The sequence below is a fragment of the Barbatula barbatula genome (genome assembly GCF_947034865.1).
Source record: "Barbatula barbatula genome assembly, chromosome: 6".
In the NCBI taxonomy this organism is placed as follows: domain Eukaryota; kingdom Metazoa; phylum Chordata; class Actinopteri; order Cypriniformes; family Nemacheilidae; genus Barbatula; species Barbatula barbatula.
The window spans coordinates 7,229,626-7,248,285 of NC_136765.1; the positions used below are offsets into that span (position 1 = coordinate 7,229,626).

Below are 18,660 nucleotides of genomic sequence, written 5' to 3' on the forward strand. Positions count from 1 at the left end.
ATTGTAATATTTAACATGCAACACACACTCATTAATTTTAAGTGATCTTAGCATTTTTGTGTTTGTTTAGTTACAAACATTGTGTGCTTGGAGTTCAGACAACCTGTTGTTCCCACACCATTGTGAAGGAGGATAGTTGTGCAAGACAACCTCAAAATCTTAGTCCATTGCACAAATGTTGTGTCAGGTGAAGAATCCACCATCTGGTAAGATGTGATGGAGATTTCAGAACAGTTCTGTAATACTGACTTCCTGCTGTCATAATGGTTTGCCCATGTCCAATCAGGCACTTTGCACGGGGGAGTCCTTCGATTCAAGTAAATGGTCCTCCACATCATGGCAGCCTTACCTTCATCTTTCACTTCAGCGCTCTATGATTGCACTGCTTTGGCTTTTACCTTACCTTTAGATGTTTAGCCGTCTCAGTACTTTCTCTTGTCCTGCTGTTTCATGGGTACCTTCTTCACTTGATACGATTCTTTTTTGATGTGCTCTTACACTCTTTACTTTATTAAAGCCGTAATTCCTGAGTCTTAATGCCTGCAGAACTAACATAAAGAAGAAGCCTAAGTCGGTGAATTTCCACAACTCTTAGATCTTGCTTTGTTGACTTCCTTGAAGTTAACAGTGATCATGCAAAGCTCATTTAAATACCGTAATAAACGAGGCGAGACGTTTGGCCTGTCTTGTTGATTTGGATGAAATGCATAACTATCTTAGTAGTTGAGATGCGTAGTGCTCAGAAATTGTTAAATATGTGTTTGATGGCTAGAAGTCTGGGGTGGGAATGAATAAAGAGGAGGCCTGACAATTAGTTATAAGATAATTGGTAATGAAGGAAACTTACCTTAGAAATATGAGCATGCTAAAGGGCAAGCTTCTGCTGCATTTAGCCTAATCAGATTTAAGCTGTCAAAAATTACTAATATCTCCCTGTCACAAGAATACTTCTAGGATTTTTACACAATGCTATGCTGTGTGAATCCAAAATGAACACAAAACTGGAGTTTTGGTTAATATGGTATATTTCAATTGATCGGATATAGGGTGAAAATAAAATGCAACCAATGAAAAGTTACAAATGTTCATGGTTTCTACCCCCTGTTATATTGCGATTAATTTTGTTTTTCTGCACTGTTTGCACTTGCTAGACCAATGTGTCTGACCATCATTTAATTGGTACTTTGAGTTTTACGTGCATTTTTTTCTTTAGGGTTTTTTCCTGTAAAGAACCACACATATAATTTAAGGGGGTATGGTGATGACACATGTATTAGCCTATATTAACCAATTTATATCAGAAAATTTAATGAGTTAATAGAACTAGGTAATTGGGATCTTGTAAAAAAAGAATTATTGTGGCTCAGAAGATGCATTATTTCCTTATATGTGGGAAGTCTGCTCCAGTGGGAAATTATAGACAAAATAATTAGGTCCATAATTCCAGATCACATAAAATATTCCTAAAATGTAAAATATGGCATGTTGTTTATTTAATACAAAGATTTTATTTTCTTTGAATGTGTCAGTTCTTGAATATTAGTAATTGTTGAGAGGGAAACTGCTTGATGGCAAAAGATTGGATTGTTTTTTGAAAAATGAAAATATTCCAGTTGGCCTAAATTTAGCTTCAGTGTTGTCTATAATGTCAGCCTTTGTACCACAGTCACGTTAAGTTATTAGAAAGATTTTCAACCTCATTCTTTGGTGTATTTCATTTTTTATTTTTTTTATTTTACATTACTCGAGTCTGTATCATTATTATGCAGTTGATGTAATGCTCAATTCACATAGGACACAGCATCAAACACTCCTGGTTTTAGGGACAATATAAGATTTTACATCTTCCTAATGCTCTCCTGGGGCAATAATGAGTGTAAAGCGAGGGACCAGAGTGTACTTCAATGATACAAACTTTTATCCATAATTTCATGCCCTATTGTGAAGAGTTTATATGGAAATATCACAAATTATCTTTACAAAGTACAAACCACAAATGTTTGACATCAATATCATACATCTTTAAAGTATTTTCCTGAAGAAATTCTTGAGCTAAAAATCTTAAAATGTTTGTATAATAAATTAAATAAAAACAGATTTATTGTAGAATTTGCCTGTTACCAAACTCATACAAAACTATCTATATTTATAAGTAACATTTGGTTTGTGTATATTTAGGATGAACTAACCACTATTTTCATATCTTCTTTCCAGGTACCTGCATGTGATATACCATGGCCAAGGTGCTCTGCAGCCTCCTTCTCTTGGGAAGCGCAGTTATGATGACCACCGCCTGCCCTAAATATTGTGTCTGTCAAAACCTCTCAGAGTCTTTGGGCACACTATGCCCATCCAAAGGTCTTCTGTTTGTGCCCCCAGACATTGACACAAGAACTGTGGAATTACGATTGGGAGGAAATTACATTATTAAAATCACCCAGCTGGACTTTACCAATATGACTGGCCTTGTGGACCTCACACTGTCAAGGAACACCATCAGCTTCATCCAGCCCTTCTCCTTTGTGGATCTGGAAACCCTGCGTTCGCTGCACCTAGACAGCAACCGGTTGACTGAGCTTGGACCAGATGTCCTACGGGGCTTAGTGAACCTGCAACACCTCATTCTCAACAACAACCAACTTACCCGCATCTCCAAAGAGGCTTTCGATGACCTACTGCTCACCCTGGAGGACCTAGATCTTTCATACAACAACCTGCGGAATGTGCCATGGGAGGCCATTCGTAAAATGCTAAACCTACACCAGCTGAGTCTTGACCATAACCTCATTAGCCACATTGCTGAAGGCACTTTTACTGACCTTGAAAAGCTGGCAAGGCTGGACCTCACATCGAACCGTCTCCAGAAACTTCCACCCGATCCAATCTTTGCTCGATCACAGAGCAACACCTTTCTGAGTACACCTTTTGCCCCAGTCTTGTCTCTCAGCTTTGGTGGGAACCCACTTCACTGTAACTGTGAAATTCTATGGTTGCGTCGTCTAGAGCGGGAGGACGATATGGAAACATGTGCCTCCCCTCCAAACCTAAAAGGTCGCTACTTCTGGTATGTGCGTGAGGAAGAGTTTATTTGTGAGCCACCTTTAATTACACAATACACTCATAAATTATTAGTATTGGAGGGGCAGACGGCCAGCCTACGTTGCAAGGCTGTGGGTGACCCCATGCCACTCATACACTGGGTTGCTCCAGATGACCGAGTAATCAGTAACTCATCCAGGGCTATAGTCTATGAAAATGGCACTTTAGACATTATGGTCACCACCACTAAGGATTATGGAACATTTACATGTATTGCTGCAAATGCTGCAGGAGAATCAACAGCTTCAATTGAGCTCTCCATCATTCAGCTCCCACACCTTAGCAATGGAACTAACCGCACATCCCAGCCAAAGTCAAGGCTGTCTGACATCACCAGCTCAGCTAAAAGCAGCAAAGGGGAGACCAAAGCCCAACCAGAGCAGGTAGTGTCAGTGTCAGAGATCACTGCAGTCTCCGCTCTGATCAAGTGGACAGTTAGCAGAGTGGCACCCAAAGTGAAAATGTACCAGCTCCAGTACAACTGTTCAGATGATGATGTCCTGATTTACAGGTAAAAATTGCTTTTTCTTTAAACTGCTCCAACTATATCAAACTAGAAATGTAGTCCACCTTTTCTAGTTTCTTTATTCTTTCCAGTTAGTATATATTTTGTACAAAATTTATAGTTAAAGTTGTATAAATTCAAATAATTGATATCCTAAACCAAAAAGAGCATCTGACCATTAGGGCTGCACGATTTGAGGAAAATGTCACATTGCAATTATTGAGGAAAAATTACGATTGCAATGACGATAAACTGGGTATAATGAGTCAACTTGGTTGCTATGCACACACACACAACGCTGAAATTTGTTTTTCTCAACTGAGATATACAGTTCAAACTAGCAATAAGAACTAGAATTGCAAAAAGTTTTTAAATTAAATTTAAATGTTATAAAATTAAATAACAGTTACATCTTTGCATTACTGAATCAAATTAATAAAAATATATATATTCTCAACAGTACAGGTAAATTAAACAAATGAAACATAAATACGGATGTACACATTTGTAGGAAAGTAATCCCAACAAACGGACATTTAAGCAGATTGTAACATATACTTGTATGAACTCTTTTGAAAAAGAAACTGGATATAAATGTGTGGTTCACTAAGTAAAACTTAAACCTCTATAATCTTTGTTGTTACCTTAAATGGTTTTACTCAATCAAATGGTTGAATCCTCTTTCTAAAACATTCTATTTAGTTCTTTATTTACAATTTTAGTTTAGCAAATTCTGCACAGTACCTCTCTCTGCTAAGTGTTTGACATCCTGAAACCAAAATATCGCCATATAACAGAGGTAGCATTTTTTCTGGGCACTAGTTCAGTGGTTCGGGGAGGAGGCCACAACATCAGAAAGTATGACTCTCAATGGGTTGTTGCTAGAAGGGATACAGCTACGGCCGGAAGTGGTGCAAAATACATTTGCCAATGCCACCTATCCCTACACCAACCCGAAACCTAACCCCTAAACCTAACCTTACAATAATAGAAAAATATGAATAAACAGTTTTCAGCTTGACAAAAATTATGCAGTATTGAAATGCACATTCCCAGTGGAGGTAGCTGTATCCCAGTGGCATAGTCTAGTTTTTTGTAGTGAGTATACTCTGATCCCCCCAGCCTACTCATCCGTTCCAGATTGACAACCCATGAGCACCACCCCGCTCACTAATGCATAGAGTATGCCTCTATATGTAATCAAGAGCATTGTGAATCATTTGTGCGGTTTTATCTAGCACTCGTTGAACTTATAGATTGCTGGCAGTGTCTCTAGCATGACATTCACAAGGCTGGCCAGGAGTTCTCAGTTCTTATCATCTAAAACAATTATGAACATTGTAGTATACTGTAAGTCATCTCTCCCTCATGTATTGATTCACCACACAAACTAACTGGGCTAGTTAGATACAATTTAATATGCCAACTATACCCTAACAATTATGTTAATGAGAACAAATATGCTCGTTTTATTAAAGACTACATAGTAGTTTTAAAGGGGGGGGGGTTATTACCAGAAAGTATAATACATTACACTGGGGAATAGAGTGCGAGTGATGGGTACCCCGCGTATATCGTAGCATGAGCCTTGTTGGGCTCATATATATTTTTTAATTAAATCGTAATCATATTAAAAAACTAAATAAAATAAACAATACATATAAAATAAAAAAGGATATATCATATTTTACATAAAAGGTGATACAAACTGAATACATGTTCCAATACAAGGGGATTTAGATGTAATCCCTCAAGTAAAAAAGGCAAAATTATAAGATCATTTATAAAATGAAAAAAGGAAGGAAACCCTACATTTCCGAATAAAGAATTTGGGGTAGTTGCATTCCATAAATATGTGCCCAGTGGTTTCAATACCATTCCCACAAAATTGACAACAGTTTTCCTGCCATATCAAATTTTGACCTAAGACATTCTTTAGAAGGAAATATCATTCATTATCTTACAATTCAGCTCTTTAACTTTTAGAAAGATGTGAAAAGTGAGGTAAATCATTCTTATTTCTTTCAGCTCATCCGAGTCAAAATCTGACCCGATTTGGATAAAGTTTTTCGAGTCAGGCTCATTTTCTGTAACACCTGCTGCAGCTGCAGTGTCACCCGAAGCGCCAGTAGCTCCAGGGGCAGGCTTACCAAAAACACTGAAATAGTGTAGCTTAAATGCTTGCCTTTCATGATCTCCTTTTCTATCATATCTCCCGGTTGCACTAATGGTCCAAAGTCAGTGCGTCGATCGCACTTTTCTGACACAAAACGATGTAACGTATCAGCGCTCTTGTTTAAGTGGGTATACAGAAATTCGTGATATTTTTTAGTGGGTATACGGCGTGCACCTGCATATCACGTGACTAGACTGCACCACTGCCTGTATCCCTTCTAGTCAAAACCCTCCTATGTCGCACGAGAATACTGATATCACGTATCACTTCTCGTGTGTGTTGGTTGTGAAATGTTGTTTGCGGACCAGACAGATGTCAGCGTTTCTGACCTGTTGTGAAGTCATGCAGTGTGTAATCTCCTGTCACCGATCCATCGTTCAATGTGAATACTGCAGCGACTGAATGCTAGCCCAGATAGTCATGCAGTGTGAAAAGAACAGTGATGCAACGACTTTGAAAATCGGGCAATCTGAACTCGGCATTTGTGTTGATTCCCGTAACCTGCCTGTCACTTGCACCATGTCATCAACCCTTGTTCACCTTTATCAAGCCCCAGTTCCCTCTGTTCAGTGCCGGTTCGTTTTGTGCCTTCCCCATCCAGCGTGTGTCAAGCCCTGTGAGTTCTCTTTGTCAAAGTTCGAGTCTGCGCTTGCATGCCCTTTTTGTCTATTTTGTTATCGTTTGTACTTCCCCTTTTTTGTCCCTTTTTTAAGTCTTGTTTTTGTGAGCATTTTTCCCCATCCTGGGTTTTTGTTTAGTTTGTGTTATAATAAAGCTATAATAAATGTTATAATAAAGGGAAGATCAATCACACCGGTTTTAGTGGAAAGTGGTTGTTACACTGAATGTACCACCTCCCCCCTGCGATGGTAAGGCAATTATGATTGAGTAATGGACTAGCAGGAGCAAAAGCTTACAATAAACAGTGTGTCATGCAGCAATGTTATATTTAGTACGGTTTTTGCACAATAAAACCAGACAATGCATTGGCATCTTACTTAAAGATTAAAAGAAAATAGATAAGTGTGGCTGCACAAAGCATTGTCTCAAATCATTCTCACTGCTGCCAAGTGTCTGCAAACAATAACGTTTTTTCAAAACATTATGTGAGGTTTATCCTTAAGTATGCTTCAAATAATTTATTTATTATTTTATTTGTTTTTTAAAGGAATAATCCAAAACATATATTTACAATGCTTTAGGGGCATTTACAAAAGGGGCACAAGGGCAGTGACCAAAAAAGGTCTGGCAGGAAATGTAAAATCTTAAACCTCTTATATAACCCTATTTTAGCATTTAAATGATGCACAGTTTGTGATAGTTGATCGAATAATGATGTAAAACAAAGGGAAAAAATGCAAACCCAATTAAATTTTTTTTCCATGGGCCCTTTGCATGTTAAAGGGTTTGAAAGCTTAATTTTAAATTTTACGTATGTTTCACGTATATGTTAGAGCAGGAGTGTCAAACTCATTGTAGGGTAAGGGCCGGATCAGAAAAGTGATAATGTGCAGTCCTAATCACCTTTTTTAAACCATATTGCACCAAATTACAAATGAATTAGCAAAAAACCTAGAAAGACATACTGTTCTGTAAAAGGTGCATTTAATAAATCCTCAGAATGGTTCAATAACACCCTTATTCCTCTTTGAAAAAATTATTTTGTTTAGGTAAAGGCAATCAAATCTTTCCTTTGAATATGAATATTTTTTGTCAGATACTTTTTAAACTAGTAATGACAAAAATGCAACAGATTCTATTTGTGAACAGACGGTCACATAAAATTTGAACCATACAAGCTATACAATATAATTCACTAATAGGAAAAACTGCCTTAACATATTTAACAACTAGTACAGTAGTACAACTTTACTTTGGATATGAACATTAAATATATACTAGAAATTTCCTTTATCAACAAAAGATCTAGATCGCATCTGCATTATGATTTTAATTCCTGCTTCCTGACATCTCTTGTCTTCAACCACATCAATCTCATAATGTCATTTAGCTGTCTGTTTGTGAGTCGAGAGCGCAAGTTGGACTTGTTAATGTTCCTTACCGATTCTTCACAAATTCTCCCTCTGAAAACACCTTTGATCCCGCTGCGATTTCGTTGGCAATCAAATAGCTTTACAGCTTCATCAGTCCCTGTTCTTTTTGTGAACATTGATTGCTTTTTTTCCGAGGCTAAAGTTAAATTATTGACTTTTTGAAGCTGTCCGGTGTATTTATCATATTTCTCTGCGTGTATCTCATAGTGCCGTTTAATATTGTACTCGTTTTGCACAGCCACGGCTTGTTAGCAGATTAAACATACCGGCCTACCGTTGAACTCACAGAAGAAATACGTCTCCTTCCATTTCTCCTGAAACATCCGCCGCTCCAGATCAGTTTTCTTTATTTGGACATTTTAAAATCACTAGTCCTTGCCGCACAACTTAGCCGACTTTATGTTTTCGAAATGTAGGCGGCGCTTTAGAATACGCATGCTTGTTAGGGGTTCTGGCAGAAGCCCAATTAAATGATCAATGATAAAAAAAACAAATTTTTGTTTTATAAAACAAAACATAATATGGCAGCGAAAACCTGACTGTATTTATTAACTTTATTTAATAAAAAGTCAAAATAATAATAAACTTTTATTTTATATTTGTATTATTTTTCAAATCTTCCCTCGGGCCGTATTGGACGCCTCATCGGGCCGTATGTTTGACACCCCTGTGAGGGAACGTAGCAAGACAATTATTTGGTAACAAGTTGATGAACTCAATTCTTTTGAGTAAAGAACACTAAACATAAGACCAGTTAACTTGAAATAATACATTTTGAATAAACTTAATTTTTTATTGTTCCATTTTCCATTTACTGTTTTGAAGGTAAAACATGCCAATTACAGCTGTATATTTACATTTACATGTATTAATTTTGCAGACGCTTTTATCCAAAGCGACTTACAAGTAGAAGAGCATATCAACATTTTGTCAACACGCTAAACACTACCGTTAGTTTAGAGGAACATACTACTATGAGGATGTAAGATTATTACTTTGCCTAGGTATACAGCTTTCATGAGTTGAAGGGTCTAGTCGACGGAGCAATCAGAGGAACCGGATCCGGGGACCAAGAATGACACAGACACAGAAGTGTAGTTTACCCAAAGTCAAAGTTTACTAAAGATGGTTTCAGTATATATATGCATAAGTAAGGAAGTGACGAACATATCACTTATGTCTGAACATCTCACACAATAACAAGATAACACATTGGTTAGGTCAACGTGTACTGAGCACGCCGTAATAGATGGAGATCGGTTAGACATATCTAGATATATCTGTACTTGCAATGTTGCAACAGACAGACACAGAGAATAATGGATTCTCACAGAGGATTAAAGCTGGAGTAAGCAAGGGAGTAATAACAATAATTTTTTTATACACAAAACATAGACAGTTATTGGTCAAACAAATGCAGAACAGGTATGTTTTGAGCTGTTTTTTGAAAGTTGTGTAGGATGCTGCAGTGGAGGCTGGCAGTTCATTCCATCACAGGGGAACCGAATGAGTAATGGTTTTTGCAAGCAATTTGGTGCCTCTCTGTGATGGAACAACCAGGCGTTGCTAATTTTCAGACCGAAGATGGCGGGATGTAGACCTGGAACAGTAAGTTAAGGTAAAGGGGTTTTCAGGTAATCGTTCTGAAGGCCAGTGTCAGCGATTTAAACTTGAAGCAGGCGGCAACTGACATCCCGTGCAGTGAAATCAGGAAGGTGTTACATGGGTTATTTTAGGCTGATTAAAAACTAGACGTGCAGCTGCATTCTGGATCATTTGCAAGAGCTTGACTGCATTGGTTGAAAGGCCGGTCAGTAGAGAATTGCAGTAGTCCAGTCTTGATATGACCACAGCTGAGAGGAATGCTTCGACAGGAACGGCCTAATTTTCCTGATGTTGTGTAGTACATACCTGCAAGTTCGAGTGGTTGCTGCGATGTGCGAGGTGAATTTCAGCTTGTCATCAAACATCAACCCAGGCTCTCGCAGACTTGGTGGTTGTTATAGTTCAGGATCCGAGCTGAATGGAAAGGTGGTGTTTAATTGATGGGTGGGCCGGTATAACCAGGAGTTCTGTCTTGGAGAGGTTAAATTGTAGGTGATGCTCTTTCATTAAAGAGAAGAGATGTCCAGAAGGCAGGTAGAGACACGGTCAGAGATGGCGGGGTCATCTGGCTGAAAAGAAAAATAAAGCTGTGTATCGTCTACAGGTACATAAAAATGGTATGAGAACCCATGTGCCTTTATAATTGGACCCAGGGATGTGGTATATATAGAAAAGAGGAGAGGAGCAATAACTGATCCCTGAGGAACTCCAGTTTCCAGCTGGTGAGATCTGGATGTCTTGCCTCTCCATGATACCTTAAAGGAGATAAGAGTCAAACCAGTTGAGTGCAGTTCCAGAGAGGCCCAGTTTGGAGAGAGTGGACAGCATTATCTGGTGGTTCACAAATGACAAGGATTTAGCCCTTGCCTGCTGTAGGATAAAGATTAATTTAATAGGACCAGGTGTTATAATCTGGTCCAGATTGCCCAATAGGACATTTCCCACAATGGGTTCGTCGGGTAGGCATCATCCCTGATTATAGAAATACCTATTTATACTTTACTTTCTTTGCTATTATCAGAGAGACATCTGATGAGTTGTGTGTGTGATCACACTTTCATCACATCCATTATCCTGAGTGAAAAGGACCCGTCCTCTGAACCCCACTGACCTGAGTCAATTAGGTCATACAGATTTGTGGCTGCAGCCTCAACAACACTTGCTTTGATGGTTCTGTTAATGCATGCTAATGTACCACATACAACAGAATTTTATTGCGTGGTCATTTGTCAGCCCATATTGTGTCCTTCCGTTTCAACCCCAGCCAGTGGCTGCTTCTCTAAGCAACCGTGACAAGTTTTTTGACTACCGTCCGTTGGGCCTGTCCCCTGATCCCCACTTCCTTAAGCTGCCTTGTAGTGGAATTGTAGTGGAACAGCCTACTTCCCCGGGGGTTAAGGGCTCAGCCCGCATTTTCTGCCCCTCCCGAATAAAGGGTTGCATTTTTAGCAAGTTAGACTGGGTGTTTAGCGATGGCATTTGCTGCCACTCTCTTTGTCTCTACTGCTGCAGCCAAGCACTTTAGTACTTGATTGTGGCGCCATGTGTATCTCCCTGTGTCAAGCTCTTCTTACAACCCACAAGAATATGTTTCAGTTTTCCTGAAGCAGCACATAGGTGGTAGGCTGTATCCTGTCCACACCAAACATGCAGATTTGTTGGTGAGGGTAGCACAGCATATGTAGCTCTTATGATAAAACGTAGCTTGTTTGTTTCCATACTCCACAGCTCACTCTAACAGATTTTGTGCTGTTCAATGCCTTCTCACCTCATTCAGCAGCCTTGCTGATCACTCTGGCGCATCTAGTTGCTTCCTCTTAACGCCTCTTAACCAGTTATTCCTATGCTATTCCTTTGGTGTCTCTTTTCGCTATGTGAGTGTGGTTGATTCCAAACCAAGTCCCCCTCTGAAATGTTGAACTTGTCCCATGATTTCCCTATGTCTGAGGGGTGCATTCATATTTCCTGCCTACCGCTGTTGTTGGGTTCCCTTTCCTTCATGTCACTACTTTTGGAGCAGCATCTTCTACACATGGATCACAGGATTATTTGAGCGTCATATCCAACCTTGTTTTGGTGCATTTATATTCCTCTACAAGGGTTGAAATGGGAAGAAAGAGAGATCCAATCCACTTCAGCCCTATGTTGCTAATGCATCTTGGTAGCCCAAGCCATTTCCTCACTTGTCAAGTCAAGTTAGCTTTATTTATATAGCGCTTTTTAAATTTTTCATTGTTACAAAGCAGCTGTACAAGAAAAAATAATGTACTATAAGCAAAACACAGGTCAAATAAACAGACTATTAATTCCTATATCCAGTGTTAATTAAATAAAACTATAAAAACTCTACAGTAGACTTGTGTACTCACCAATCTCTCCAAGCTCTCGGCGTAAAACACAGTGAGCTCATACATTGAAATTTGCTACATCAGGCATGGAAACAAGCCAAATTGGAAGCCCCAGGGTTTAACCTTCCCAGGAAGAGCTGTAGTATTGATTTTCATGAGTCCACTGGCTGTCTCTTGCATGAGTTGTTCCAGCTGTTCGGCATCTTTAAGGTCAGCGGTGTATCACCATCCAAGGCTTTTGGTGGGCTTTTCTGTGACCGTTGGTATGGGCTCGCCCTTTATACAGAACCTGTTTTTGGTAAGCCGGCCTTTGACAAGAGAAGTGCTGCAGGATTTGCTGTGTTTAATCTCCATTTGTGCCCAACTAATGTTATCCAGGAGCTAATCTAGCAGCTGCTTTTTTTACTGTACATGCTTTGGCTGGTGTGATGATTGTCATGTCATCCATGTATGCCCTGATTGGAGGAAGAAGCAAACCCATTTTTCAAACTCTTAACAATTTAATGCCTTTAGATCAAACAATTAAGATTTGAAATGAGTCCCGCATATCTCACGGAGGAGATCGGAGCTTAAAAGGACGAGCGGCAGGACTGTTGAGAGATGACCGGGCCCGGACATGTGTTAAGTTTGTGGTTATGGTTTATGGCCACCTTACTGTAGACTGCCCGGTCTTATACTTCCGTGTTTATTGTTTGTTTATTTTGTTTAAAGTTTGTAAAACGTTCGCCGGTTCCTGCCTCCTTCCTCCCTTTTTATGGATCTCATTACACATGCATTGCATTTTAAGACTACTTTTTTATCCCTTTTTAGTTATCGGTTGTTTTATTTCATGATACTTAATTAATTCATAGGTTTCCTCCTACATCATTCCACCCAGGGATTCCCCAGGGGCCTAAAGCACATAGGATCATGTGCATGTGCAAAAAAACAGTGCTTCTATTTTCTTAACACACTAAAATATTAAAATATTTAGAATGATGGATATAGAATGCATTGCATGTTGCTTGCTTACTTTGTTCAAAAGCATGATGCATGCCATAATAACTATGGAGCTTTGCAATGCTGCTTGCAATTGATCGTTGGAACGACGTTTTCAGGAAACACTTGAATCATTGAACTATGCTGGAACGACGGAACTTGCGACCATAGTTGGATAACGATGCTTTTGGGAAAGAGCCTGGGAGCTCTGAGCCTGAGGTGGAAATGTGCTGATTTGATCCAGGAATGTAATGAATGATCAGGCAGAGTGGAGGTGAGAGCTGCAGGATAGGAACAGGAAAAAGCAGCCAAGTTCCTGGAGAGGCTGGAGGACTAAGGGGGGAAGAGTTTTGTCTCAGTCCTTTGTCAATGTCATTACACATTTAAAACAATACTCAGAAGGTGAAACGTTTGTTGAAAAGATTCAATGCTGACAACAGCTCTGAAATTAAATGCACCAAGAATAGTATGTGTCTGTGTCTCATGTAAATTCCACCTTGATCAGAAAGAAAGTGTTCTTTTCATCTCTGGCTCATTTGCCTGCACAATAGAGACACATTCTGTGTCATCACAGTTAAAAGATTAATATGATTGTTTTTGTCAACAAGCAATGTGTATTTAAACTAATATGAAACATTGAACAATCGGTTTGTATTTTGTAATATCTGTTTTAATGTCCAAATACTGATTCTGCGAATGCATCTTTTCTTAAATTAATATTAATCTCTGTATTTTCCTCTGCTGTTCACAGAATGATTCCAACGACCAGCAAATCCTTCTTGGTAAACAATCTGATGCCAGGGATGCAGTATGACCTGTGTGTGTTGGCTATCTGGGAGGACACAGTCACCACATTGACCGCAACCAACATAGTGGGCTGTGTACAGTTTGAGACAAGTGATGAGTATCCCCAATGCCAGTCTCTTAACAGTCAGTTTTTGGGAGGTACTATGATTTTGGTGATTGGTGGAGTTATCGTGGCCACTCTCTTGGTTTTTATCGTCATTCTTATGGTTCGCTACAAAGTGACCAGTGGTTTGCAAGTTGCAAAGCTAGTGACAGTGAGCAACACCTACTCCCAGACCAATGGTAGGACACAGGCAGCAAAGCGTCTTAACAATGGCGCTTCTACATCACAAGCTCCAAAGACTGTTGTGGTGATGCGGGATGATGTGGTGGAATTTAAGTGTGGCTCTTTGCAGAGTAGTATCTCATCTTCATCCTCCTCATCAGCTGACTCCCTTGGCAGTGAGAAAGTTGAGTCCTTTAATAAACATGGGGGGTCCAGTACCTTGCCAAACAGGAGGAAGCAGACGTCAACCAAGGCAAGACCACACCTGGACAACCTACTTGGTGCATTTGCCTCTCTAGACCTAAGGGCTCCCACAAGAGATCCAGGAGGACCATCTTCCTCAGGATCCATGACAATGGCCATGAGACACCCCACTGACAAGGAGCCTTTGCTTGGCCATGGAGAATCAAGGCTTGATAAGCTTGTAATGCTTCCATCAGAGAACAAGCCCAAGCGCAGCCACTCATTCGACATGGGTGACTTTGGTGCATCACAGTGCCTTAGCTACCCACGGCGCATCAGCAACATTTGGACTAAGAGGAGTCTCTCTGTAAATGGAATGCTCTTGCAATGCGACGAGAGTGAGTGTGATGGTGATAAAGGAACATTTGATAGCTCTGAGTGGGTCATGGAGAGTACAGTCTGATGTATGTTTAGCTCTGCCAAATAAAACAAGGTGAAAATAACACACTCTCCAAACTTGTTGCATCATACGACGATGAGAAGGACTTAATAGGCCATCAAAAGACACCTTGGAGATGGCCAGGACTTTGAATTGCATGATGTTCCATATCAATGGTCTCACCCTTCTGTCCGTTTGATCAAAAAATAAGTTTAAAGGTCTCTGTCCGAGTTCGGCAAACTGCCAAGGCCAGGGCTGACCCTGTTTATTGAGACATGGATGGGGGATATCTCTAGGTGCTTTAAGGCATTAGAGCCAAACAAACACACAAGAATTAGGGATATTCTCAGAGAATTATGGGGAATGAAAGAGAATTTATCTGACTGTGCACTGCAGTTTGCCAAGAGGATTTTCTTCTGCAAAGTGGATGTGCATCACAAAGAACCAAATGTTCTCATGAGATGTGAAAAAAAATGTAATTACAGTTTCTAGGTTCTTTTTGAACTATCTCTTTATTTCAGTTACACTGTTGTATCCCAATTTCACACCCATAATTTCATTAGAGCTGGAAACTATAATTTAGAAAGTTTTCTGTCATAGTTGTGTCTATGACGTTTCATGACACTGTGCCTCTCTTTTCAGTTTCGACAGCGTTTCACCTCTTTTTTTTACTATAATGTTTTTCAGAAATTGTCTGTCGCCTGATCAGCTGACTGCAAATAAGACTTCGTACAGAATATTCATACAGAACGTGAGAGAAAGTGAAGTCTATCAGAGGTACACTATATGGACAAAAGTATTGGGGCGTCCCCTTCTCATAAACATGTTATTCCAATCAAAACAAAATATCAATCCTATAACATATTCAAGAACTTAGTTTTCATCTCTGTTGCAACAGTTTTGTAAGGGCACTTTTCTATATTGAAATGACTGTACTCCTGGGTACAAGTCTTTGATGTGTTTGGGTGATGAATGTTTTGCTCAAAGGGGTTCATCTGGGTTCAGATTTGGGCTTAATTCAGACCAGTGAGGTTATTCCACACTAGACTATATCAATCATTTTTTATTGAGGCTTGCTTTGTGCACAGGGCCATTCTCCTGTTGCAGTAGAAAATGGCCCCACCTAAACTGTTTAAGTAAAATTAGAAGCAAACAATTCTCTAGAATATCACATAGAAAAGTATACACATTTAAAACAAAAACATTATATTCTCTACCAAGAAGAGGCTCTTTACACTTACTAAATTACTAAGAAGTGTCAACTGGTTTTACCCATGTTACAACCATGGTATTCTTTGAAGACCTTCAGAGTATTATTGAAAAATGAAAGCATATGTATATGGTATATAGCCAGTGGCGTAGCGCAAACTGCGTTGGCCCACCCGCAAGAGTGGAGGCGGGGCCCCTCACCGCATAAATAGATGGGGTATTCACCTTTTCATTCAAAATCGTGAATTAGTACTGTGGAATTAAATAGTATGTAATTATTTCGTTTTTATTTATTAAGAACTTTTCACAAAAAAAAGAATAAAAGAAACACCAACAATAAAACAGCAATTACATTAACTTGTTAAAATGCAAGGGAGCACATGACGTCAAAATATTTTTTCTATCTGCAGTATACAACAAAGATTCATGACGTTTAACATTCAATAAAGGTAATATATATTGCCGTTAAAATCCTCCAAAGCGCCCCTTTCTCCTAGCATTTTTCTGTGCAAAGTCCTTGACAATGTCTGTTATGTCCATCTGACGCGCGTGCTGCCTTTCAATGCTGAGTATCGCAAGTTCAGAAAGTCTGTCCTGGCTCATTGTGCTTCTCATGCAGGTTTTTATTAGTTTTAGTTTAGAAAAAGATCTCTCGCCACTTGCCACTGTGCTTCTTGCTGTCGCCTCCTCTGTAATATTTTCAGTGCTGTTACAGTCATCGTCTGGACCGTGAGATCCGCTTTTAGCATCTGAGTCCATGTCTGGCATATCATTGACCACAGCCGCGCCCACGTTAGAGGCAGTAATGTCCGTGATGACACTGCTAGCAAACTCCTGAGTAACGTTACCCGTGCTCGCTCTCGCAGCTCCTTCCCGCTGATTTGGAAGAAATATGGATGAAATTTTCTGTAGTTTTGCATTGAATTGCTCTTTTCGGTGTTGGTTAGTCCGTTTTTGAGCTCCGCTGACATATTTTCTTTTACTCATTTTGCGCTCATAAGCTTCACTCTCTAAACAGTTGCGGAAATTCTTAATCTCGATTGGATAACAAGGACAACGGATATGGTCGTAATCGCCAAACACGGTAGGCTGCAATTACTACCAAAATAAAAGTCCTATACGTTCACGTTATAAAAATGCTTTAATTATTTATTCGAGTCAATTTTTTGGGGGCCCCGCCCTGCGGGCCCGTCCGCTACGCCACTGTATATAGCACAGATGCCAGTATTATCATATACTGCCATTGTAACATGTTACACAACATTGATCACACTGCTTTTTAGCCCTGTTGAACCTGTTGAGCATATACTGGTTAGGTATAAACATGGCAGCTGGTTTGAGCTTTTGCTGGTAATGAGCTGGTTTAAACTGTCCCTGAGCTGGTCCTGAGCTAGGGGCTAGTTACTTAGGACCAGCACATGACTAGCTTAAACCAGCTCAAACTGACTATCATGCTTCAAAACATACCTTGCCTGCATCTGCTGTTTTTTCAACAGGGAAGGTATTCCAAAATGTAATTTAAGTACAGTGACTCATACAGTATGTACAGTAATGATCGTTGAGCAACTTGATAGTTGAGTCCCTTGAGGATAATTTAGTTTTCACACTACAACTATAATAGGTTTGAAATGTAAGTAATAAGGTATAAGACGATATACACAATTTGTTGTAAAAGTAAGACATTTAGGGCAAGATCTGGACAAAATTGAATTTATACAGTAGAAACCCTATTTAGTGCCAAATGATGATATTTTATTCTTACATATTGGTGAACCATGAGCTGGATAGTAAACACAATCATCTGTCATTAGTGTGCCCATGAGCAAGGCAGTCACATCAGGTTGCTTCATGGTATTGTCCTGCTATTGGTGTACTGTAAGTCGTTGAAACAAGCTAAATGAAAATGTTATAAATCGTGTAATCATTTTTGCAGAAGTTACATTTCAAAATGTGGTAACACTTCCTATGAACACATATATAGGACAGTATGCATTATGTACTGTAAAGCTTGGCTACTGCATTATCCTGCACAGGGTAGCCAGGTGTTGGGGTAAGTGACCATATGGGCCAGGATTTTGACAAAACATTTTTTATTGGTATTTTATGTAGGGTCAGGTTTACTGTGACCTCACTTCTTTTACACAGCAGTAATCATATTGCCTTTCAAGAACATTTTCCTTGTACTGTATTTTAGATGTTCATAGGAAGTTTTGCCCAAAGATACATAACATACAAAGTCAATTTTTGTTGTTTTGCAAAAATCTTTATTTTTCTATTTCAAAAGGCTAACAATTTGATTGCCTTTGTTTTGTCTGATAAAAGGGTGTATCTGGTTTGGATTAAGTTATACAGACATCAATAAAAAAAGCTGCTACACAAACATATTTTTTTATTTTAGTTTACATTTTTAATTAAACATCTAAGGTATAAAATAGATTGTTTATTACTGCTCCTGGTAATTATGAATCTTTTTAACGATTGTTTCTATACAAATTATCAAAAAATGTTTGATGGTAATCTGTAAAGTGATTCTCTTATTTTCCTTGTCAGAAGTGAGAAGGTAATTTGATGTATTGTTACGACAAGCGTGTGTATGTGAAGCTACAGTCACATTTTTCACTTTGAAGTTGTAAAAAAGAGAACAATTTATTAATTCTAAAACCATATCTGTGTTTGAAAGATTTTTCTACAACAAGATAAACACACAGAATCCATATTATTTAAAACTGTCTCTTGTTTTTACTACTTGTCTCTGAGTTTTTGTAAGTTTGTTTTTCTGCCTCAAGGTGTCCTCAAAAGAAATAACTTATCACCTGATGTCATTCTGACTGCAGTGGGGAGTTTTCATTCTCATCAAAATGTAAATATTGGGTTCCTAACCCTCTTGTCATTTCAAACCTGGATTACTTTCTTTCTTCCGCAGAACACAAAAGAAGATATTTTGAAGAATTTTGTTAACAGCCTCCTATTCACTTGCATTGGTTTTGTGTCA

General features: G+C 39.0%; 1 protein-coding gene across 1 annotated transcript in view; it reads left to right on the forward strand.

The window, feature by feature from the left end:
* Window positions 1-15,976, forward strand: part of LOC306895009 (leucine-rich repeat and fibronectin type-III domain-containing protein 2) — a 136,316-nt gene extending 120,340 nt beyond the window's left edge. The window contains exons 3-4 of the mRNA XM_079457898.1: window positions 2,215-3,610; window positions 13,517-15,976. Coding sequence (XP_079314024.1) covers window positions 2,235-3,610; window positions 13,517-14,483 — 2,343 coding nt within the window. The 5' untranslated portion in view covers window positions 2,215-2,234 and the 3' untranslated portion in view covers window positions 14,484-15,976. The remainder of the gene's footprint in view (window positions 1-2,214; window positions 3,611-13,516) is intronic.
* Window positions 15,977-18,660: the final 2,684 nt, after the last annotated feature.